The following is a 24,390-nucleotide window of genomic DNA, read 5'->3' as shown; positions in this document are numbered from 1 at the left end:
ATTGTTTAAGCCCAGATTTTTGCCAGATCTTCCAATTATTCAATAAAAGCCAAGATCTAGATTTTTTTTTATGCCATACCTCTCAGTTTTTAAAGGTTGGAAACCAACTTAAAAATTTTAAAGCATAGGTGGTCAGGTCAAACAAAATTTAGTAGTTGACCTGTGCACAAACAGTTTGCAGCCTCTGGAATCCAATTTGAATACCCAGATACTGTTTTGCTGCTAGGGAAGGTGCCCACAAGTGATGGCTCCCCGTTAACAAAATTTCACTGCCCCTTTAGTAAGGGGGATGTGACTGCGTGCCAGTGCCAAAGGCACGTGGAGGGCAAGGCCAGGCCTCTGTCGTCAAGGAGAATACAGTCTTGGCACAGACACAGCATCAAAGCAGAGAAAGAGCATGATTTGTTAATTAAGCCCCTGCGAGTAGTATGGATGACTGCAGATAATGTGCCTATCTGGAAAACACAAGTACATTATTTGGAAGCGTGCGTTACAGTGATCTCCTAGGAACATCTAGTACATGTTTGCAGACATGCGACTACAGAGGGATTATTCTTTGGATTATAACTTGTTTTCTGGGAGAAAGTGGCCAGGCTCAAAGATGAAGTGACTTGTCCAAAGGCACACAAGCAACCAGCAGCTGAGCTGAGTTAGCATCCAAAGGTCCTGTGAAGGGTTCTGCCACAAGAAGGAAATAATGATTACTTATTATAATTATACTAATAATGAATAATAGTAATGCTACCTTATACTGAATATTTACTCTGACAGTATTCTAGCCCCTTTACATATTTGATAGGATTTAATCCTTGAAACATCTCTAGGGCTGGGTGCTTTACATACATTAACTCTACTTTTTTTTTTTTTTAAAGATTTTACTTATTTATTTAGAGAGAGGGAGAGCATGAGAGGGGGAAGGTCAGAGGGAGAAGCAGACTCCCTGCTGAGCAGGGAGCCCGATGTGGGACTCGAACCCAGGACTCCAGGATCATGACCTGAGCCGAAGGCAGTCGCCTAACCAACTGAGCCACCCAGGGGCCCCACATTAACTCTTCTTCTTAAGATAGCCCTGTAAGAAGGTTCTATTCACTCCTTTATACAGTTGAGGAAAGTAAGGCCCAAAGAGGTTAGGAGACTTAACCAGGATCACACACTTGGCAAGTGAGATTTGGACTCAGGAAGTGTGTTTCAAAAATAACTCTGGCAGTGGGTCGTAAGTGTTGGAAGGTCACACCGTGTGTTTGCTCAGCAGCGCATGCGTTCTGTGAGGTTGTATGGGTGTGTACTGGCTCCGCACACACACACAGGTTATACTCCCCAGCATGGGAAGGAGATATAAAAAGCAAACAAACTGTGTGGTCCCTCCAGGTTCTTCAGTAAACAGACTTGTGGTTTGGGGCTTCTGCCATCAGCCTGGGGATAGACCTGACTTCAGGTCATTTCTTCTTGAACCCCTGCTTTCCAGGCTCTTTGCCAGGTCCTGGGATTTAGGTGACCTAGGGATGGCAGTGCCCTGGGGAGTCTCCCCTCCATGTGTGTCAGAGAGGCATGGGGTATGGACCATGGACTTACATGTCTAGCCTGCCAGACCAGCCTGGTGCTCCACTTGGGAAACTGGGTCTTTTCTCTGGATTTCAACCCTGAGCCCAGTGGAGATGATTTGCCCTGTTTAGGGCTTTGGGAGTGCTATTTGTTTAGATTTTTTCCTCACTTGTCTCCAACAGAGATCACTTTAGACTCTGGGAAGCACTGGGTGAAATGGCTGTGGGTTCTAGGAAATGATTCCGGTGCTGCTTGACCCCACACCAGAAGCCTGTCCCAGTCCTGGGCTCTCTCCTCTCTCTACGTGTTCTTTAAAACAGCAGCTTCTGAATTCACACTGTAATTTCAGCCTCTCCATGGGAAGCACTCCATTGAATCCAGCTGTAGTGGTCCAGCTCTTTGTTGTATTAATTAGTAACAAAGGAAATGAGATGGTCTGTAGTACCTTCAAAAGGAATAGCTTTACAAAAAGTTTGGATTGATATTCAAGTTACAACTGAGTAAAAAGTGATCCAAAGTGGAATATGGTGGTTTGGAGTCACTCCCTAGAAACCTTTTAGAATAGTGGGACACCAGTTTGGGTTTTAACCTGAGTTCAAGGAGCAGAAGTGTTCACGGTTCTGCCTCCGTGGGGGCTCCTGTCTCGTGGGGAACACAAACATGCAAAGGACCAACTCTCATGTGGTGAGATAGGGCGGTCTTGGGGCTGCAGGGGCTCCCATTGGTTTGGGGTGGAGGAGCAGGAAGTAGGAAGCTGTGCGAGGTTGGAGCAGGAGAGGGACCCGGTCAAAGTTAAGTTCCAAGAAGGCTCATCTGTCAGTGGTGTGTCACTGGGGGTGTTTGACGGATGAAACCAGCGGCTGGCAGGCTGGAGGTTTTTGTCAGCCTTAGGCACTGGTTTTCATCACCTTTTTAGGAGCTTTTTTTACTCATTTTAAAAGCAAGGCATGCTTATTTATAAATAATTTGGAAAATACATTATCATATAATGAAGGCAGTATCAGCCATTCCCAACTCAATACTGTAAACAACGTTTTTATATATTTTCTTCCTTTTGTCATTGCATTACAGGTTTACAAATGATTTTGTGTCTTGTCTTTTTCTAATAATTGCATTAAGCTATTACTCAAATTATAAAAATATGACTTTAAAGAAAACATTCCCAGAGCACGGCTCTTGTGCAAACTGGAGGTGTGAGTGATTTCGGGACTGGAGCAGGGATGAGGGTTCAAAAGGCTGCCTCTGCCACACAGAGTGAACCCAGGAGGGTTGGCAGGCACTCAGGAGAGGGGCTGTGAGAGTAGGAAGAAAGCTTTATCACAAGGCAGCAGCCCAGTTCCAGAGGGAGCAGGACTGGAGAAGGGGAAGATGTGAGTGAGGGCTTCTCAGAAGGGAAAAACTTCCCTTCTTTGGGAAGGAGAACAAACTGAGCTTCTGTATTCAGGCATCTGTGTGCGGTGATGCTGCTTAGCCATTTCTCCATTCTTGCTTTATTCTTCTAATAGCACTAACGGTGCCTCCAGGGGATCCCCCCACACTGGAGTTTGCAAGGTCCAGTCTGCCCCACCCGCTTCTTCCTCTTGCCAAGGGTCATCAGGGCTCTGCGCCTCCCTCCCAACCTCCCTCGCCCCGCCATCCACCTGCCTTGCTAAAGGCCTTCGTTCTGCTGAAGCATCTTTTCTTTGCACTTGGCATAAGCAATTATTTCTCCTATCCCTGCTCTTAATGCTTCCCTGAGAGTTAGCAGATCATTTTTTGCTGATGGGTATCACCCCACCCAGAAATGATAGACTGCCTCCCTCTGTCTTATTAATAATAAAAAGGCATTTTTCTCTCCTCCCCCACGACAGCTATAGTCAGAGCAGTGTGGGAGCACTTCCCTGCCAAGGTCAGCAGGGGAGGCTGGATCACTGAATCCCCAAGGAGCCAAGAGAGCACACAGCCACAGCGGTGGAAACTGGAGACCCGTTTACCCCCGTTGCACCGGGCAGCGCTTTCTGTCCTGTGAGAGCTTGTGTTTCCCTGCTCTGCTTCCCAGTGCCCTGCTAACTTCCTCTGAGTGAGTAATTTCAGATACAGGTGCAGGAGTTTGAGAGATCGACCTAGAGCGTCCTTGCTCTCTCCGCCCGGTGAGGTTGTTATGATTCCAGTATCTTAAAGGTCATCCAGTGTCCTGGGTCTGGATTACAAAAGAAAAGCAGACAGGTACAGGTTGAGAGGACACGTAGGTTTTCAGAAGTGTGTGGAATGGGGCTTGGGGGGCTTTAGTTGTCTATAAGTGTGAAAGACACCAACAGGGGGATATGAGCTGCCTTAGAAAAGCCAGCTCACCTTGGCTGTGTTAGGAGAATTGTGGATTTCAGGTCACAGGAATCCACTCTGGTCAACCTGTCCTTGGTGTCTGTGTCCTATTCTCAGCCCCACGTTCTAAGGAGACATTCTAAGGGTTATCCAGAGGCAAATGGGGAAGACGGCGAAGATGGTGCTGCACTGACAGATTCATCCACAGTGGTTGCTTCTCTGTTCTCTACGGGAAAAGAAGTCTGCAGTGACTCTGAAGCTCAGTCCTGTGTTTCAAGAATTCGGGAAGAGACCCTGTGCAGCTATCAGGGGAGAACATTTGCCTTGGGTGGTAGTGAGTCTCTGATTGTCAGACATTCAGATGGAGTCATCGGGGATGATGTAGAAGAGATTCCTATACCACACTGGGGTCTGACCTAAAGGTCCCCTGAGCTCTGAGATTCTGTATTTCTGTGTGGTTTCTGGGCTTCAGACTGTTCTGTCCAGTATAATAGCCACTAGCTACCTATGGCTTTTTAAATTTGAATTTAAATTAATAAAGTTAAGTAAAATGAAAAGTTCAGTTCCTTAGTCATGCTAGGTACATTTGAAGTGCTCAGTAGCCACATGTAGCTAGTGGCCACCGTCGAACAGGACAGATCTAGAACATTTTCATGATCCCAGAAAGTTCTATTGGATGGTGCTGGCCTGAAACATCAGTGGCTGTGGGGAATAAAGAATCTCTTCTCCGTTGCTATCATGAAGCCCCAGGGCAAATCAGCTGGTCTGTCAAAGATTGTAGAGCCAATCTCACTTCCCTTCCCCTTTGTTGTCCATTCAAAAGAGCTCTGAGTTATGATGAAGAGTCAGTCAAGTCCCACCTCTGTCAAAACCACCAGGATAACCTTGGGCAACTTACTTTACCTCTCTGGATGCATTTCCTCATCTTCCAGCTCTGACAATCTAACTAATAAAATATTATAGCATGATCTTGTCACCTTGGTAACTTTCCAGGAAAGTGGCCATCTGTGCCAAACGCACAGCTTTTATTTTACTGTCCATGTTAGCCTGACATAGTGGAAAGATCCCAGAACTTGGAGTCATATCCAGCTTTGTCTTCATTCAGCTATGTGACCTTGGACAAATACTTGATCCCACTGAGCCAGAGTTTGTCATCCAGAAAATGGAACAAATAGTATCTCACTTCTGGGTCATCAGAGTTTATAGTGGGTTGCCCAAGTAATACTCCCCAGAATGAAGACAAATGTGAATAGGGTTACCCCTGGTGAAAATTACATGAGAGGGGAAGACTTTTTCCCATCTACATGGTTCAGAGATGTACACGCTTCAAAGATGCACTACAAAAGTAAGGAAAGAGTCTTGAGTCTTTCCTATAAATGCTGCTCAGGCAGCATTTATAGAGGCTTTTTGTATAGTGGGAAGTATAACGGGGCTCCCAGGTGGCTGTAGTCACCTTATTAGTCTTCCATAAAGCAAGAATCAGGAAGTGTCGTTTAGTGAGAAGACTGAGTGTCTTCAGCTCTGAGACTAGCTCTTCCGCCATCCAGCCCATGAAACCTTTAGCGCATCTCTACTTTCTGGGGGCCACTAGACAGGCGGCGAGATCCTTGTACTAAGTAAGGCCCCTTGGTAATTTAATGGACTTTTTTAAAGTTGTAGGCATACGAACAGATCACTACACCATTTTTTTAAAAGAAATGTTTATCCAGCTTACTGTATGCCAGATACTGTCATGATATCCTTGGATACTCTTGAACTCCATGATGGAGACATTGTGATAGCTGCAGCCATGTAAATGTGTATCATCTATAGAGTTCAAGGAGACGGCAGTCCTTTGTGCCTGGGCCTCCTGGAGGAGGCAGCATTCAGGCCTGGTCTGTAGGGATGGGAGGGGTTCATTTTGACATGATGATGAACAAATAGCAAGAACAAAGACAGAAGTAGAAACGTTAAGTGCATATTCAGAAAACTGACCTTTTTAAATTTGAACTGTGGCACAGGGTGCATGGAGAGTTAGCAGGAGGTGAGAAGTTGGCCCAGATCCCAGAGGGCCTTGAATGCTCAAATGAGGAATTTGATCATCCATCACAAGGTGCTGGAGAACCACTGAAGGTTTTGAGCAGCGAGAAGTGGCACCATCGGGGCTCATTAGAAACATTCCCATCGGGTCTTGCCCCTGATAAAAGAATATCGTGTATCAGGTGACAGGTGGGGGAAAGTATGAGGAATGGGGCCTCATAAGCAGACACCTGTTCTGCCTGTGGGCAAGGCACAGGGGTAAGCCGATCCTCACAATCAAAGCTGTTGTATCTAGGAGCCAGCTGGCTTCTTTCTTCTCTCCCTGCTCTTGGAGGTGGGATCTGAGGTACCTGCAAGGGTTTGCTCCTCGAAGGCCCTGGCAGTGCCAGAGTCTATGCTCCACTGCCATTCTCCTGGGCTCTTTGGAATGAATATCCGCACTGGGATCCGTAAGCTCTGGGGAGTTTGTGCTCGCTCAGAGAGTAGGGTGTTAACAACAGATTGGGGAAAATCTGCAGCCTGATCTTCTGAAATGATAGGTCTCTGTGTGTGTCTCCTCTGCTAGACTAATAGTTCTACATGTCAGGGACTGTTGTATTCATCTCTGTACCCCCAGCATCTCACATAAGGCCATAGCAGTTGTATCAAAGCAGCTATTTATTGAGCACTTCCTGTGTGCCAGGCATAGTGCCTAGGAACCTTTTTTTTTTTTTTTAAGATTTATTTATTTATTTGAGAGAGGGAGAGAGAGCAGGGTGAGGGGCAGAGCAAGAGGGAGAGAGAGAATCTCAAGTAGACTCTCTGCTGGGCGCAGAGCCTGAACACCGGGCTTGATCTCATGACCCTGAGATCATGACCTGAGCTGAAATTAAGAGTCAGATGCTTAGGGCGCCTGGGTGGCTCAGTCATTAAGCGTCTGCCTTCGGCTCAGGTCATGATCCCAGGGTCCTGGGATCGAGTCCCACATCGGGCTCCCTGCTCAGCGGGAAGCCTGCTTCTCCCTCTCCCACTCCCCCGCTTGTGTTCCTGCTCTCACTGTCTCTCTCTGTCAAATAAATAAATAAAATCTTTAAAAAAAAAAAAGAGTCAGATGCTTAACCAACTGAGCCACCCAGGCGCCCTGTAGTGCGTAGAAATCTTATATGCTTTAGCTTGTTTAATGCTCCAAGTGTTCTATTAGAAAGCTTCTAAACTATGTTATTCAAGCAATACAGCTCAGAAAGGTTGAGTGACTTACCCCAAGCTTACATAGTTAGTAAATAGTCAGGATTTAAATCCGTATCTTTCTAGCCCCAAAACCCTTGCTCTTAACCTTTGTCTCTTTTCCATTCCAGAATAGATGCTCAGTGTCAGTTAAAGTAACACAAACAAGAACTTCCTTGGAGTGGCCTGTCTCAAAATACAGTTGCCTGATGCTCCAGCTAGCACCTCTCAGTGAGAGAAACCCACAGGATAAGGGGTGATGCAGACAGGAAGGATGCTTCTAGCGTGTGGAGCCAGAATAGAAATAGGAAAAAGATGGGAGCTGTAGAAGAGACACGTTTGAACTCAGTAGAAGGATGAGCTTGCCCATAATCAGTGATGGCCAGTGATGGGGCAGGGTGTTCATGAAGCAGTGAGCTTCCTATGTAACGTATAAGGCAGGTGGCCAGCTGCGTGGGATCTCGCCCAGAACTTTTGAGGCCACTTCCAGCACCAAGTTTCTGTGAAGCGGATTTCAAGGATAATGCTTTCTGCTGGGATCACCAATGGCACCCTCACCTTTATTTCCGCTTACCAAAAACCACGGCTGTAGAGATTAGCAGTTCTGTGAATAGAATGCCTAACCCATGCAAACATCCAGTCAATGATAGAGATCCTTCTTATAATTCGAAGGGGTCTAACAAGTGATGCCCTTGTTTCCCACGTCCTAGCTGTAAACCAATTGAGAGATAAGACAAAAAAGAAAAACGTATTAAATCCTAAGGTCACCTTTATTACATATTATGGCCCAGATGGATTTCCTGAACACACTGGGCTTCCTGACACAGAACCCCACACTTTGACAGACTGACAGCCCCCGTCACAGGTGCTGTGGATGCCACAGGCCTCCCCGTATGAGAACAGAGTCTGCTCCCATAGTACAGAGCCTGGAACAGAAAGTGCGCTGCCAGCTGGCATCTGGCTGCCAGAAGGGAGGAGGCAGGCAGCGGCTGAGGCACCCAGGCCCATTGCCCTTACTGAAGCCGGTTCCAAGTGGTCCCTCCGGTCCTCCCCCAGAGAGGAGGAGGTAAGGGGGGACTGGGAGGCCTAGACTGCTACTCCGGGGGCTCCCTCCACATGGAAGCTAACACTGGGAGTGGGAAATGAGTAACCCCTCGCCAGGAACAGCCCTCTGTACTGCACTTTTCATTTATTTGCTCACTTCCTCACCAGGCCGTGGGGTCCTTGAAGCTGAGGCTCCACCAGCACCGAGCATGGGGCCTGCCAGACAGGAACTGTCCCGAAAAGAGGAGGAATGAATGAACTCTCATCTTCTAATGCCAGGATTTGATTAAAAGAGCCCCTTCCTAAGGCAGAGAAGGATGCCTTTTCTTATCTTACCAGTCTCCCAGTACCCAAAACCAAGCCTTTAGCATGCTTTCCAAGCCCTGTCCCTTTTCTATACCGTGGCAGGTTAGACAGGGGGTGAGGGGTTGCCAGAGGACTCGGGAAACGTTTTCCCCAGACTGTGTTGTTCCTCTCACCCTGCCCAGGCCGACCCCTGGCTGTGAGCAGGTGACAGAACCTGTGAGTGCTGTGTGGGTGGGGCAGCCCGCAGCCCTGGGCCCGCTGCCCCGTTAGTGATGAATGCTAACGCCTACTGCACCACCTCGGTGAGAATCACTGAGAGCAGCCTTACGAAGTCACTTTGGGAAATGGAAAGTGCTTTGTGGAAACTGGGAAGTACAGTGGAATCTGTGGGAATGTGCTAGAGGAAATTCATGGCAGTGAAGTAGTAAAGGATGACCCAGACTCCCCCAGGCTGATGGAGGAGGACTGTGGTGCCTCTGTAGGTGCTCGCTGGTGGTATCCCAGATGTTTGCTTGTGCAGTAAAATTGTAAGGTGTGTCCCAATGGGGGCTAGAGTCCCACACTGGCCCACAAAGCCTGTAGTACTTACCACATAATAATGTTTACATTATAGTTACTAAATTCTAGGAATGCGATACACATTAAATTTATTATCTCAATTTTTTAAAGATTTATTTATTTGAGAGAGTGCAAGAGAGTGAAAGAGAGAGAGAGAAAGAGTGAGCGAGATGAGCAGAGGGAGAAGCAGGCTCTCCACTGAGCAGGGAACCTGACACGGGGCTTGATCCCAGGACTCCGAGATCACGACCTGAGCCGAAGGCAGCCGCCCAACCAACTGAGCCACCCAGGCGCCCCTATTATCTCAATTCTTTACAATAACTCACCGAAAGGAAATTGTCCCCCTTTATACTAGTAGAGAAACTAAGATTTATCAAGACCGAATTACCTGCGCAAGGTCACACAGCTAATGAGTGCCAGAGCCAGCCCACAGTCGGGGTTCATAAACTCCACACTGTACTGTCACTCTTGCGGGGGGTCGAGGTTAGGGTAAGCCTGCAGAGATGGGGAGTTTGGAGAGACTACAAATCTTTTATCAAGATCATTTGTAAAGTCACCTGCCTCTGGGCCACCCTTACCAAGAGAGAGGAGTAGCTTCCCCACTCCTAGCTCTTTCTGAGCTCCAGAGCAAGGTCAGTGCCAGCCTAGAAATGCCAGTCTTGTCTTCAAAGATTCTGGATGAATGAAGCGAGTAGGATGGTCTGAGGCATGGGATTCTCTAGGGTGCTGCCTTCAGCTTTGGAAGCCCTGGGCTCTAGGCCACTAGTTTAATGGGGTTAACAAACCAGCAAAGGCTGGCTCTCTGCCGGGGCTAGAAGTGGATCATTTTTGAGAAATGTTTTAGTGCAACCATGTGCCTGACACCCATAGTCACTCGGGATTTCATAAATGTATGAGGACACTTGAGAAGTGCAAATACCAGGACGAGCAGTTGGATATCCAATGTAGGGAGATCCCTTTTCTGCCATTTTTACCCACACCCACTTCTACAGATTTCCTGGACAGGGGACTAAGAGAACAAGGGACTTAAGGTTCCAAGTAAAGGAGAAAAACTAAGCAAGAGTTAGGTTTGGTGAATGATTGAAGTGCTGCTCTTTACCTTTGGGACTTGTTACTGCTCTGTGGCTATGATCTATGGCAGTAATTCTCCCTGGATGAGGCTTGGGGAAATGGTTTTGGTTCTGTCATGGACTTTCCAGTGCCAGCTTCTTTTCCTAGCAGGTCTGTCCCCAGCCCACACCCTCCCCCAGCTCTGGCTGCCCAGACCATTGGGTGTCAAGGTCATTACTATCCATTGCGCATTTATTGGGTGTCAAGCAGGCACTAAGCTCTTGACCTTCATCATCTCATTTGTCCTCACAGCAGAGGAGGGCTATCATAAGGCCACCATTCCCTGACCCCACCATACACCTGTCTCACCGCCAGTCTCACCTCAGCTCTGTCTCCTTCCTGGACCTTTTAACCCTTAATTAAAAGGGATATTAGTCTCCCCTTCTCAGTGTTCCAGTCCCAGCAATATAGCCCTGGAATAGCACACATCTTGGGGCATTGTGATAATTGGTCCTTGTGTGTACCATTCTTGCATTCGGCTCATGTTTATTGGGTACCTCCTGTGTGTTGTCTGTTGTCCTCACTGGACTTGGAGATCCTTTGGGGCAAGAGACCACTCCTTGTTCTTGCTTGTTGTGCATCCCCAGCACACAGCACTGTGCCTGGTTCATAGTAGATCCTCGGGAAATGTTCGCTAAGAGAAGGCATCTAGGTGGTGTCTAGTCGTAGAACAGTCTTCTTTCAGTCCTTCCAACCCCAGACACTGGGGAATAGGAAACCTGTCCCTTAGCTCTTGGCTTAATAGGGAAACACAGCTATGATTCTGGATGCTTAACTCTTGTTGATCCCCCTAAGTGGAGGAATCTAAGCTGCAGTTAGCCCCAAAGAGTCATTAAGGCCCACATCATTCATTATGTTCTGTGGGTACGTTCATTTATTCTTTCCGTAGGTGTTGAGCATTCTGCAGGTACCCGGCTCTATGCTGGGAGCTAGAGCCGCAAAGATGAATTCACACACACACACACACACACACACACCATGACCACAAGGAGATCAGCCAACTAGATGATCAGCAGACTAGACAGAAAGATGGTGAATTAAGGTACAAATGGGTTAAGTAAGTACCATGGGTGCAGTTCACTGAGAGCTCTACAAGGGGGATTTTTAGGAGGAGGTAAGATCGGGGAAAGCTGCTAGAGAAGGTGACATTGGAGCTGGGCCTTAAAGGAGAATAGGATCAGGGCCTGAGAAAGTAGGTGGCAAAATTTTCCCCACAAGAAAAGACATAGAAGTAGGAGGGTATGTTTTGGGGCAGCATGGATGTCATTCAGATAATTAATTTGTCTAGTAATTGGCAGGGGTGAGACAGGTGTAACTCTTATTACCATGAACATATCACTACAACGTTCTTTTTTCCTTCTCCCTACCACTCCCTTCTCATGCCTAAAAAATAGTTCTGCTGGGTTATAACCTGAAAGACTTTGTTCTTTAAAGGATGGGGTAGGAGAGCCTTATGTGGAGTGACGCTCTGTCCAAGCAGTCACATGAGACTCTCGGTCCTTCAGCCCCCCACTCCCCGAGGACCGGCCATGTAAAGGTCCCTTTGCATGTCTGCCCTGTGCTGGGAAAGAGCTTACAGAGGCCATCCCTGAGTTTCTGGAAGGGGTAGACACTGCAGATAGGCTGACTTGCTCCATCAGCAGGAGGAGACCAGTGAGCCAGATTCATCACTCACATCATTTTATCTGTGGAGTCAACATCTATTTTTCAGTGTGGAACCATAAAGGGACCCGGCATCTCTGTCCTGGAGAGGGAAAGAGTGCCAAGGGTGAGGGGTCTGCTCAGCCTCCGTTCCTCTTTGCTAGATCCACCGCCAGACCCATTCTCAGATGCAAGGTCGGCTTCACTGCCTGATGTTTAGTTCTTGGGATGCCAAGGGTCCAGTTTAACACGTACACTTTCTTCTGTACACATGCTTTTGTGTGTGCACAGTGCACATGCATACACACACTCGCTCACCCCTATAGTCTTAGCAGGCCTTGTAAATTGGTTATATGGATTAAATAAAACTCCCAACTGAAAAATGCTAAGGCATATAGGTCCCTTCCTGTCTAACATTGTCAGATGTGCTCTGAAATGACTGTTTTCATCATCTATTCTGAGCCATAACTGCCCCAGAAATAGCTTTAGCAGGAAAGTGCTTTTGTTAGACTAGCTGTAAATTATATTTCAAATGTCTGATGTTGTTTTCTTAAAAAATAAATAAATAAGTAAATGAAAGTCTAAAATTAATGACTGCTGGGGTTTGCTTTGCTTATGTGTACTGCTACAGATTTGGCTTCTTGCAGATGGAATTTCAGATCTGTTTACACTTCTGTGTTAGCTTTTTGGGGGAAAAAAAAAGCAGTTGAGAGATCTGGGAGGACAAATTTACAAAGTCGAACTTATTATAACCATCCGTGAGGCTCGCTTCTTTCTTCCCCTGCCCTCTCCCTCCCTCCCTTCCCCCCTGCCCTCATTTTGTTGATTGTGGCTTTCTCTGCTCCTCCTCAAAGTTAGATGGCAACTGGTTCTTGCAGATGTTATGACAAGGTCACAGATCCAGTTTCACAAGCAGATGTTCACGAAGCCCCATTTCACCAGCACTTTGTCATTCAGCGAGAGCAGACCTTGTGAGAGCAGATTGGAACAACACAAAGGATGGGACATAAAAAATCTTGCAGAGAACCTGATCGCTTTAATGTGTTGAAGACGAAAGGCTTGGGGGTGGGGAGGGTGGCAAGGAGAGAAATCTGCAGAGCAGAAATTCGTGGAGGGTTTTTTTTTTTTGGTTTATTCAAAGATTATTATGTGTTGGATACAGTAAATCATCTATACACCCACATGCAGGAGGTAAATCTTCAGAACTCCATGCGTGGGTAGTTCTGCATTTAACAGCCGCCATACAGTAGCTATTTTGTTCTGCACTTAGAGACCCTTATCTGTGCATTTGTTTTAAGTTATCAGCAACTCTCCTTTTGTTCCTCTATTGCTGTTCTCCTGATTCTCATTACTATTACAAGAGTAGCTAAGAATCTGAACTACTGAGTTATTTAAACTGACACCACAAGTTAGAATGATAGACGAGGGGCTGCCATCTCAGTGGTTGACTCAGCCTCTACTTGGAGGGTGTTGCTATAATGGATTTAGCTCCTCTTGCCTTTTCCTAGGTCTCATATGCCCGTCCGAGCTCTGCCTCAATCAGGGATGCTAACCTCTACGTTAGCGGCCTTCCCAAAACCATGACCCAGAAGGAACTGGAGCAGCTTTTCTCGCAATATGGCCGTATCATCACCTCTCGAATCCTGGTTGATCAAGTCACAGGTTAAGTGTTTCTTTGTCATTTCTTTCCTTGTGTCTCAATGCCACAGCCAGAGCTCTGTGACCCATAGGAGCAGAGAGATAATGGTTATTTAGGGTAAAGGATGTGGGTCATGCGTAGACAAGATTTTTGACTTAGGAGAAAGACTTCTTATCATTCAAATGCCCACATTTAAAATGGGCTGTCTTAGGAGGTAGATCTCCATCTTGGGAACTGTTCCAGCAGCAGCTAAACTATTTGGCAGGGCTGTAAAGAGGATTCAGGCATCAGGTTGTGAGTGGGACTGAATGACCTTCAAAGTCTCTTTCAACCCTCAACCAAGTAACATTACTTCTGTATGTGAAAAGAACCTGTATTAGAGCTCGGCTCCAATGATAGAGCTAGAGGGAACCTCATGCTGCCTCAGTTCACACATGAGAAAAGAGAGGTCCAAAGTGGGGGATCTGACTTCTGCCCAGCTAGTTAGTAGCAGTGCAGGGACATGAAGCCAGGGCCTGGTACTGTGGTACTTTGTCCATCATAAAGAAAGGCAACCACCACCTCTCAGTAAGAAAAGTAAGCCACCCTGGGTTGCATTTTTAATGACAAAATGTTTTCACCTACTCCACATTTGATTCCAATTTAAACCCCCAACCCAAGAGCAGTTTAGCATGTGTTTATCATTCAACTCATGTGACAAACCCTTACTGAAGCCAGTTCTGCCCCCAGACACCACAGAGGGACCCTGGGCACCAGGGATGAAGGAGGCATAGTCCTGCCCTTGCAGGACTCCAGTGTGGTGCACACCTTCAGGGGGCTGTCCCGTGTCCCTCGTGTGCTGTGCCCGGCGGGGATTGTTGTGAGGGCTCCGTCAAGGAGGTGATGTTTGAGCCGGGTTTTGGAGGATGACTTGCAGTTATCTGGCACAAAGGAGGGGTAGAGAATTCTAAGTGGATATGACGTATCCTGTAGAAAAGGTGGAGAGGACATATCGTAAGGCATGGAATCGAGGAAGAACACAACCAGTTCCAGGAGTGTGTGGCAGTTCAAGTATGGCTGGCCTGAGGCTCCACGGGGGACTTGGGGCCACATCATCAGGGGCATTAAATGCCATGCTAAGAAGTCTGACTCCATCTCTATGCAACATGGAGCCATGGAAGGGTTTTATTTTTGTAGGGGGGGTTGTTACTCTGTGCATGGAGTGGGGGGCAATGAGGAACAGGTACCATGCACAGGGTAAAAAATTGAAAAGTTAGGAAAAATGTATAAAGGATGTTTTTAAAGGGTATCGTGTGGTCAGAGTTTGCTTGTCAAATAGATTATGTAGTCGCTAGGTGTGGAGGGAGCATTGTAGGACTAGAAACTGGACAGTGGGTGATGGGTTACGGCAACTGAGCAGGTCGGTTTTAGAGGCTGGACTGAATGTGAGAGGTGCCTGTGTTCTGTGAGTGGGAGTCACCTGTCCAGAGCCATGATGGCAGAAACAGGCGGATGCATTTTGATGGGTGAGAGACATGCAGGGAGTCAGGCTCAGCCTTGGCCCCACCAATGGGCTGACTCCCCACAGAATATCCCTGGGGCCCTGCCCATCTCTTCCCAGAGATGCTTACCAGTTTGGTTTGTTCACTCTTTATGAATGCTCTTTCTCTTTCCCTAGGAGTGTCCAGAGGGGTGGGATTCATCCGGTTTGACAAGAGAATCGAGGCAGAAGAAGCCATCAAAGGGCTGAATGGCCAGAAGCCCAGCGGTGCTACGGAACCGATTACTGTGAAGTTTGCAAACAACCCCAGCCAGAAGTCCAGCCAGGCCCTGTTGTCCCAGCTCTACCAGTCCCCCAATCGGCGCTACCCTGGCCCGCTTCACCACCAGGCCCAGAGGTTCAGGTAGGCACACCCACGGGGGAAAGGGCCCTGCTACACGAGTGCAGAGCTGGGCGAGGGCCAGGGAAACCCACAGCCCTGGAAGATGGGGCAAGCGTTAAGAACCTCCACCCCCAGGAGTCACTGGGTGAACCTCCCCACCGGGCCTCAGTTTCCACTGCTATACCATGAAATGGTTGGACCAGATGCTCTTCCAAGCCCCCTTTCAACTTACTGCTGTGACTGTGGTTAAACTTCAGATTCTAGGATTAAAACAAAATTCCTACATTTAACCAAACCAGAAGGTTCCAACAGGAGTTCATCACAAATAAGTGACCACATTCAACAGCTTAGACTTAAGGCTGAGGGAGTGGCTTTTAACAAAGTCAAAGAAAAGTGTAAGCCAGGAGGCAGATCCTTGTCAGGGAGAGTGGTTCGGCCTGTCTTCCTTTTTTCTGCAGGAAACTCTGTAGCATAGGTACTCCCTTGTGTGTTAACTTCACTCTGACTGTTAAGTCAGCAGATTCTGGGAAGACAAAAAGGAAGATTTTCCTAAATCTTATTAACGTTTCCTTTAGGCACCCAACCCTCCCAGTGCAATGGGGCACTTCCCTTCTCCTGGGACATTTCCGAAAGGCAGGTTTCACTTCATGAGGGCAGTCCAAACTTGACTGCCTTTATTGTACAAGAGATAAGAACATTCTTGACCTACCCATAATAATTCTAAATAATTATTTCATTCCACCCATGTCCCAACTGCTCTTTAATGAAAGGGGTTTTGTTTTGTTTTGTTTTGTTTCCCTCCTTTTCAAACATCCCATGGAAAGATAGTAGGCCCTCCATCTGGCCATGAGGAGGAGGAAAATCAGCCTCAGTAGCTTCCTCCCATGTCCTGGGAATTTGAAAGGGTTAATGATTTCATGAAGAGTCCAAGTCATCTAATTTTTATTTTGTGTGAGAGCACATGCAGTATTTATGTAAAAAGCCTTTCCAGTAGGCTTCTAATGGTGGAAACTATGGTTACTACTGCCCCATGGTGTGCATAGCTTGTCCCCAAGTAAAATACTGAACATGAGGGAGATTATAACATAATGGCAATTTGCTAGGAGGAGCTTTCAGGTTGTAAATAGTAAGCTAATTGTAAAAAATCTTAACCCCGAAACTCCTCCTTCCCCCCAAAAATGTGTGTGGTAGGATTTAGTTAATGTAGCTAGACTAAGAGAAAAGATCCATTCTGATATGCATTGTGCATGCACGTGTATTCCTTTCATTCACAAGTTTAATTGCAACAAAAGGTGAATTGTAATAAAAGGTGAACAACTTAAGAATCTGCCCCCTTTTAACAACTTCACACACAATATAAAATGAAATCCACACAAATGTTCTGAGAGGAGGGGGGAGCGGGATTAATTCAGACCTTGAAAGAAAGGTCTGCCTTCATTAGACACTTGGTTTAAACTCCAGCATTGACCTGAACATGAATTACTCATAGTTGGAGGCAGAGAAGGGGGAAACTACCAGTGGATAGACTCCTAAGCATTGGGGAAAGTTGTTGAGCTTTTCTTCTTTGAAAATGGAGCATTCTTATTAATAGTTCCATTGAGCGATCTTGCCATCTGTGAGGCATTAACCCAGAGACCCTCCTTCTCTTTGCAGGCTGGACAATTTGCTTAATATGGCCTATGGCGTAAAGAGGTAATTAAAACTCCACAGATTGCCAGATGTCCGTGTTGGCACAGACTGGGGCTAGAAATTTTTTTTTTTTTAATTCACTAACTTTACTTTTTTTTTTTTTTAATTCTTCTTTTTTCCTCCACCAGCATGTCAAATTCTTAATTTTAATTTCAGACCTCAGTTGGTTTTATTTCTTTTAGGGCACACAAAGTGTGTTTGTGTGTTTCACTTTTTCTTTTATTTGCAGGTGGGCTTCTCCTATGGTTCAGGTGCCACAGCTACCAAGCCCTTGATAATCTGGTTCTCTGGATGGCTCCCCTAAGCGAGAAGGCTCCTACAGTACTTTGCCAGCTGATTTTGCAAACTTGCAGAGCAACTGTTTTGCATTAGCAATGCCAAGATTCAGTTAAGAGGGCAGATTCCAGCAAATCAAAATTAGAACATTTTGCTAATCATGGTTGACAGTCTTATGATTGTCAGTGGAAAAATTAGATTTTGGACTACCAGCCCTGGCCACAGCATGAATAAACGTGTGGATGACCTGCTGACTCCCACCCCCACCTCAGTGTGCATTTCAGGGCACAGCCTGAGAACAAAGTGTATCTGTGTGCACCTCAACCAGGGGTTTCTTTTGTTACAGGTTTTAACAGTTCCTATAAATTTTCCCTTGGTTATACATGTATTATGTTTTAAACTTGCGGTTTCTTTCATGTAAAGCCTTTCTGTGGGGTTGGGGGCTCAAATAGAATCGAGGTTTGTGGGCCTCTCTGAATGCAGTCACAAGAGTGATCCAGACCTAGTCTGAAAGCTGAATCTTGGGAAGTTGAGTGCGTTATGTCACTGTGTCCATGAGATTCCCATATGTGCTTTTGATAAGCTCCACTGAGCTGCTCAGGACATAGCATCTTCATCATCCTGCTCAGTAGAGCTGCACACTTTAATTCCCCTTCGTACAGTCAGGCAAAGAGATGTGGTCTTTAATAGTCCCAGTCACACTCTCCGTGCTCTCACCACTTGGCCACGCATGGTAAGTACCCCAACTCTGGAAACCGGCACACAGTGGAGGGAGTTGGCCTGCCGGCTTCGCTAGCCAGTCTCAAGCCTGGCACCAGTGAGGATAACTGGGAATTACTTCCACGTGTCGGCACACTGCTTGCCTCTTCCCACTCCCGCTTTTACATTTTTTCCCCACCTCTGGCCTCTGCCCCCGTCTACCTTCAGGGAGGCAGCACGAAGTATGGACCAAGTATGGAGTGATGCTTATGCGTGCTGAGGCCAGAGAAGGCACAGCTGCAACCTCGCTAGTCAATAAAAGCATCTCTTTTCCTATTAGACCCAGCTTTGGGTCCGGACTCCATCCTATCAAAGCGCTCCAGGTAGCCATTACCGACCAGAGTTGAGACTCTGCTTGAAACCTCTTTGCTGGCTCCTGACTTTGGCCTTAAAATAAATACCTCGCTGTTCTCTACCTTTAAACTGAAAGGAATCAGTTCACTCAGTTGGAGGAGAGAAGGTTGAGAAGACAGTCTTCAGAAATAATGCAAATAAATCGTAGACATGGATTTGCCCTCCTAAGAATCCTTACCATGATGTTTATTCGTTTTGTCTTGTTACTTGTTTTTAAGCAAGAGAGAAGATCGACTTAGTGAATAATGCCAAACTAGTACCTGTTGAGTTGTTATGTTTAGCATATCTTCAGCAGCCATTTGATTATCTAAATTCTAGATGCAGCCCTGTTCTTTCCTAGGACTCTCAAATCTCCAAGAATATTTGCTTATTTTTTAAAACGCCCTAGGGACACCTGGGCGGCTCAGTTAAGTGTCTGACTCTTGATTTTGGCTCAGGTCATGATCTCAGGGTTGTGAAATCGAGCCCCGCATCGGGCTACACTCTGGGCATGGAGCCTGCTTCGGATTCTCTCTCTCCCTCTGCCCCTCCCCCCTCTAAAAATCAGAAACCAAACCAAAACAACAAAAAGTCCTAGATCACACTTTATCCCATTCTCTCTCCAGTTTTTTCTTCCTCTCTCCCTCCCTTTCTTCAGAAATAAAACACCAAAACCTAACCACATGAAAACCAAGACACTAGTCAATGGGTAGGGCCCAAATGCCTGTCTATGTTTGGTATAAAACAAAATGTTAACAAATATTTTTCTGCTGTAGGCACTGGTAACCTAATCCGATGCATCCATTATGAATCACACATGGATATATTTTATCAGACAGTGAATAGCATCTGAAGGGTTGTTTTTCTTTTCAAGATAACATGAAAACTGAGATTTCAAAGCCTACTACAAAAGTAGTTGTAATAGGGCAAATAACAGTTTTCAGCTTTTCTAAATTTAAGACATATAAATGCACAAACCACTTGAAATCTCACTCCTGTGATGCTTAGAAATGAATTCCAGATAATATAGCATCAAGGAATGATACGTCTTTATTATTATTGCTTGGGAGTTTGGGGGGAACTCCTTTGAATAGATGCTAAATGAAACATGAGCCACCCATCTGATTAATAACAAGGTGTATCTGTTCATTCTCACGCATCTCTCTCCTCAAAATATCAAGAGATCTTTGACAACCATAAGTCAGGGGACTGCAAAGATGGTAGACTTGAGCACTCCTAGGGCCATCCCCTAATCTGTCTTAAAAAAGAAATAAAATTTCCCAAGCATTGATATCCACCAATGTTATTCACTTATGCAATCAATAAGTATTTATTGAGTATTTCCTCTGTGTTACTGTGTGTGTGATATTCCCATATGTGCCCCCACTGAATAAATAACTAGAGCAACAGGATGAATATAATAGAGCCCCTCCTCCCAAGAGCTTCCTGTCTATTGTGGGGGGAGGGAGGATAAGGGTCAGGGTGGAATACCCTATGACCACATACCATGGTAGAAGTTTGATAGAGCCTTGCTCTGGGAGTTCCTTATGGTTATTAGGAATTGACCTAGCCTTTCTCTTGGCATATCCGGACCTTAGCCAGTGTAGCCATTCCACTCAGAAAAAAATGCCACAGGCGTTACTTTTTGCATTTTGGTTTTTAAACCCTGAAGACTCTCCTGCAAACACTCACTCAGCCCTCTGCCCCATGTCTGTGTCTGTGCATCTGTGTGTTATCCATGGTCAGACTGATGTCTGGACCAGTCCCCCCTTCTGCCTGTCCCCCCAGGTTCTCCCCAATCACCATCGACGGGATGACAAGCCTTGTGGGAATGAACATCCCTGGTCACACGGGAACAGGCTGGTGCATCTTTGTCTACAACCTGTCCCCTGATTCCGACGAGAGTGTCCTCTGGCAGCTCTTTGGCCCCTTCGGCGCAGTGAACAACGTCAAGGTCATCCGCGACTTCAACACCAACAAGTGCAAGGGATTCGGCTTTGTCACCATGACCAACTATGATGAGGCGGCCATGGCCATTGCCAGCCTCAACGGGTACCGCCTAGGAGACCGAGTGTTGCAAGTTTCCTTTAAAACCAACAAAGCCCACAAGTCCTGAATTTCCCATCCTTACTTATAAAAATATATATATAAATATATACGAACAAAACACACGTGCGCGCACACACACACACTCACACACACACACGCACACGCAAAAGAGAGAGAAACAAACTTTTCGAGGCTTATATTCAACCATGGACTTTATAAGCCAGTGTTGCCTAAGTATTAAAACATTGGATTATCCTGAGGTGTACCAGGAAAGGATTTTATAATGCTTAGAAAAAAAGAAAAAAAAATACAAAAAAATACCTTTGATGCATTGAATGTTCTTTCATAGCTGTCGTTGTTGAATATAATATACATAGATAGCGATGTGCAGGGATTTTAACCCAGCCAGCTAACTTTACTACCTTCCTTGAAGGTGGGTCTTTTTAAGATGACCATTCGCTCATTTGAAGAAGAAAAACAAAAAACAAAAAAAAAATAATAAAAATAAAACAATTTTTACAAAGTAATGGGATTCAAAGAAAGAAAAAAAAGATTTTTCTTTTTTGTCAAAAAAGTTGATCCAATCAGATTGGTAAAAAACCCCCCACACAAATTAAAGAGGAATAATAAAAATTGCAAAAATGAAAAAAAAACTTTTGCAAATTTTTTTATTTTTCCTTTTTTCTTTTATATCATGTGAACTAAAAACAGTCTTCTGTTAGGGGATGGGGGCAAGGGGGATACCTGATGACATTAACAATTTAATAACATTAACATTGTTGCCAAAGAGGTGGTCTCTTTGCTGAAAATGGGTTTCAAGAAAAATCTATTTTTATAAAATATAAAGAATTTTTACAAGAGAATCTGGATTTGAGAAAAAAATATTTTGACTGGCTAATTTAGGGGAAATTGACAACTTTGTCGCGTTCATACTGCACTGGTAACTTTTTAGAGATCAAGATGTGTGTTTTAAACTGGATTCGTAGACTGTTTTTTGAAGGATGGGCTATAAACAGATGATCTTCATATCTTTTCATAGCATGTAATAATAATAAAAAAAACAATTATTAATTACTAGGGGAAAGGAGTGTTCGTTCTACCCAGGGTACCACAGTTCCCCACAGTCAAAACCCAAAAGCAAGGAGATGAGTTGAAAGACAGTTTTTCTTTAAGTCATCAGTATGGGATGTCAGCAGAACAAAAATTAAAAAGATTAATTTTCCTTTTGATCTAAAACTTCCTTAGTTTGAGCAGTAGGTGCTACGAAATTATTTACATATCTTAGTATCATAGTTAAATGTAATGTGTTTAGGAGAGGAAAACAAAAGATACATTTGCTTTAAATTCATTAAGGAATTTTCAAATTCACTTTGTAGCCCATGCTGATAGAATTGGGCTGTGTTGGTACATTTGAAACACTGTTTATGTTGCTTGAAACACTTATTTATTTAATCGCCGATGTGATGATGCCTATGGCCGAGATCAAATATAGCTAGATTGGCTAGACTACTTATTTGTTTACTTAAACTATGGGAAGAAGCATATTATTGTGTCATTCTGTTGTGTGTGTATGTGTATATACAATATAAATATATATATATAAAGTTATTTTTCTTTGGGTTAATTTATTATAAGTTGTAACACTTGGCTAGTTTTGTTTGTATATGTCTTAAAATGTTTTCTTATGATATTTAAGTGACAGTTAAAGAGGTATCAAGGTAACTTGTGTAGAACTATTGTTTGATATATTGTCATGTTTGTTGTGAATATTTTTTCTTACTGCACAGTAGAAAAATAAAAACAACTGGGTCTTTATTTTAATGTAATTCAGATTGGGGAAAACAAAACAGAGCTAAGGGAACAAAATGACTGAGGGAGCATTCTCCCACGTCCAGTGCACTGATCATTTTAGTATGTTTGTGCTTTGTACGGTTATATATTTAAAACAAAAACAAAACAAAAAAATACAAGGGTTCATGCTCTTCCCTGGGTAATAGAAACAGTTACTCGCTATGCATAATCTAGTTGATAGTTAAATTTGCTATTGCTTTTCTTGTCTTGTTATATAAAATCTTTTCAATACAAGTTTAGTCTTAATGGTAATAAAACGTTATGGTTATTTATAACTTGTGCTTATTTTGTGCGTTTTTTCCCATGCTGAACCCACTAAGTGCATGTAGACGGAACTGTTGTTTTCACACTGAAGAGGCAAACTTTGTAGTAGTAGTCGTAGTGGTAGACAGATAACGAAAACCAAGGCTGCATCATAGACTCCTCCTTTAAATTTTTTTTCTGTTTTTTTTTCCTCTTTTCGGTTTTGAAAAAAAATGAATAAATAAAACACCAGATTTCAGTTCAGAGAACACTCGTTCAACATTCAGGGAAAACTTTCTACATCACCTGCTATGAATGAACGCAGTTTGCTGGCAAAGTTTTGATGCATTTGCTAAGCATTAGTGGGAAAGGCATGCCAAATCTCTTCTCTATAATGTGTTCACTCTTGGGGGAAAAAAAAAGGAAAAAAAATCTTAGGACCAGGCAGTTGTATACTTTAGTTATAATGAATGACTTCATGTTAATCTTGCTAGTTTAGATGATTTCTGAGGGAAAGTATTGTAAATGTTTTTTTTTTCATAATCTCGTTGTGTTTGAATTATTTGTACTTTATCTGTCCAGACAATAAATGAAAGTGTGTAGAATGGATTTGAGCTTCCCAGATTTTTAAATGTGTTCATTCAAACTTTTTTTTTGTAGCATCTTCAGATTTCCCCCAATAATTTTATCCTTAAACACACACACACAAAAAAAGGGTAGAGTAAAATTGTGTTTTGCAACTTAGCCCAGTCTCTCAAAGTCAATTCAGTATTCAAAAGTCATTGCCCTAGTTCCATACGACTAAAACTGTGGGCTCCAGCCGGCAGTACCTGCATCATCTGGAAGCTTGTTAAAATGCAGAATCTCAGGCTGAATGCAAATCTATATTTAATCGGATCCCCAGGTGAATCGCTGGTACTTTAAAGTGAGAACACTGCCCTGATTGATAACAAGCCGGCACATTTGGCATTATGTTTGGCATTAGGGTACATTAGTGTCTGTTATTCATTTATAAGCGTATCTGTGACTTTTTCAGAAGAAAGGAAGTCACTGTTTGCAGAGCATCTCTTGTCAGGCTGTGTGGTGTCCTCTACATTCTCTCACTTTGTTCTCCAGCCATCTGGGAGAAGTGGATAGCACTATCCTCATTTCACAGATGGCAAGACTGAGGCACAATGAGATTAAGTAACTTGAAACAGCTAGCAAGCTTCCAGCTGGGATTTGAATCCCAGTCTGATTCTACTGCACAGCACCTCAGCCTTGAGATTGTAGAGCTTGAGTGGTAGTAAGGAAACAGACCATTTGCATTGGAAGTGACAGCTAAACAAGAAAGGTCACCTTTTTATTTTAGCATTCATTTTTGCATAGAAGTCAACAAATACTTGACTTTCTTACCTTTGAGTAGAAACCCTAAGCAAAGGACTTATACAGTATATATATAAAAAAAAAAAAACATGGATTTTAAGCTCAACTGAGAAGGGGGGGACAAAATGCCTAAGGTATCATGAAGTCATATTAAAATATGCCCTGAACTTTACAGATGAACTTTTTTAGTGATTTCCTGATACAATCACTCATTGATGATCTACTGTCTGTCTTTTGTTTCCATTTTCTCACTAATTGAAAATTCATAATACCCCATAAACCATCACCATCCATAAACTGACACTTGCAGAAGAAATGCTCCCACTCAGCCAGATGAAGGAATAGTCAGATTCTCTTCCATTTCTCATTAGCCCCATTTTTTATTATTATATTAAATTACCTCAATGGTTGGGATAATTAAATTCAGGGCAAAGAATGGGATTTTAATTAACCAAGCTAAATATTAAAACTAAGTCAGCCTGAACTTCACATAGTTGAACTTAAAGGTTCTTATTTTAGTTTTATTTAAAGACAAGCCCCTATGTTCCTTTTCTGAAGAAAAGTGGGCAAACTCATAGCTGCCTCCAGAAAGAGCTGAGC

The 24,390-nt window shown here is 44.3% G+C and overlaps 1 protein-coding gene across 5 annotated transcripts in view; it reads left to right on the top strand.

Moving 5' to 3' along the window:
* The window catches only part of ELAVL4 (ELAV like RNA binding protein 4), a 147,887-nt gene extending 124,864 nt beyond the window's left edge, over positions 1 to 23,023 (top strand). For 4 of the 5 annotated variants that reach the window (XM_073896777.1, XM_073896775.1, XM_073896776.1 and 1 more), the window contains exons 4-7: positions 13,233 to 13,386; positions 15,021 to 15,246; positions 16,879 to 16,917; positions 20,071 to 23,023. In XM_073896777.1, the coding sequence (XP_073752878.1) occupies positions 13,233 to 13,386; positions 15,021 to 15,246; positions 16,879 to 16,917; positions 20,071 to 20,398 (747 nt within the window). In that variant the 3' untranslated portion in view covers positions 20,399 to 23,023. The remainder of the gene's footprint in view (positions 1 to 13,232; positions 13,387 to 15,020; positions 15,247 to 16,878; positions 16,918 to 20,070) is intronic. The other variant, XM_073896778.1, reaches the window with a different exon arrangement.
* The last annotated feature ends 1,367 nt before the right edge of the window (positions 23,024 to 24,390 follow it).

Source organism: Callorhinus ursinus, unplaced genomic scaffold (genome assembly GCF_003265705.2).
Source record: "Callorhinus ursinus isolate GAN/ISIS: 27379988/994484 unplaced genomic scaffold, GSC_fseal_2.0 scaffold9, whole genome shotgun sequence".
Lineage (NCBI taxonomy): Eukaryota > Metazoa > Chordata > Mammalia > Carnivora > Otariidae > Callorhinus > Callorhinus ursinus.
The sequence above is the reverse complement of the archived record's forward strand: the minus strand, read 5'-3'. Positions and strand labels throughout refer to the sequence as shown.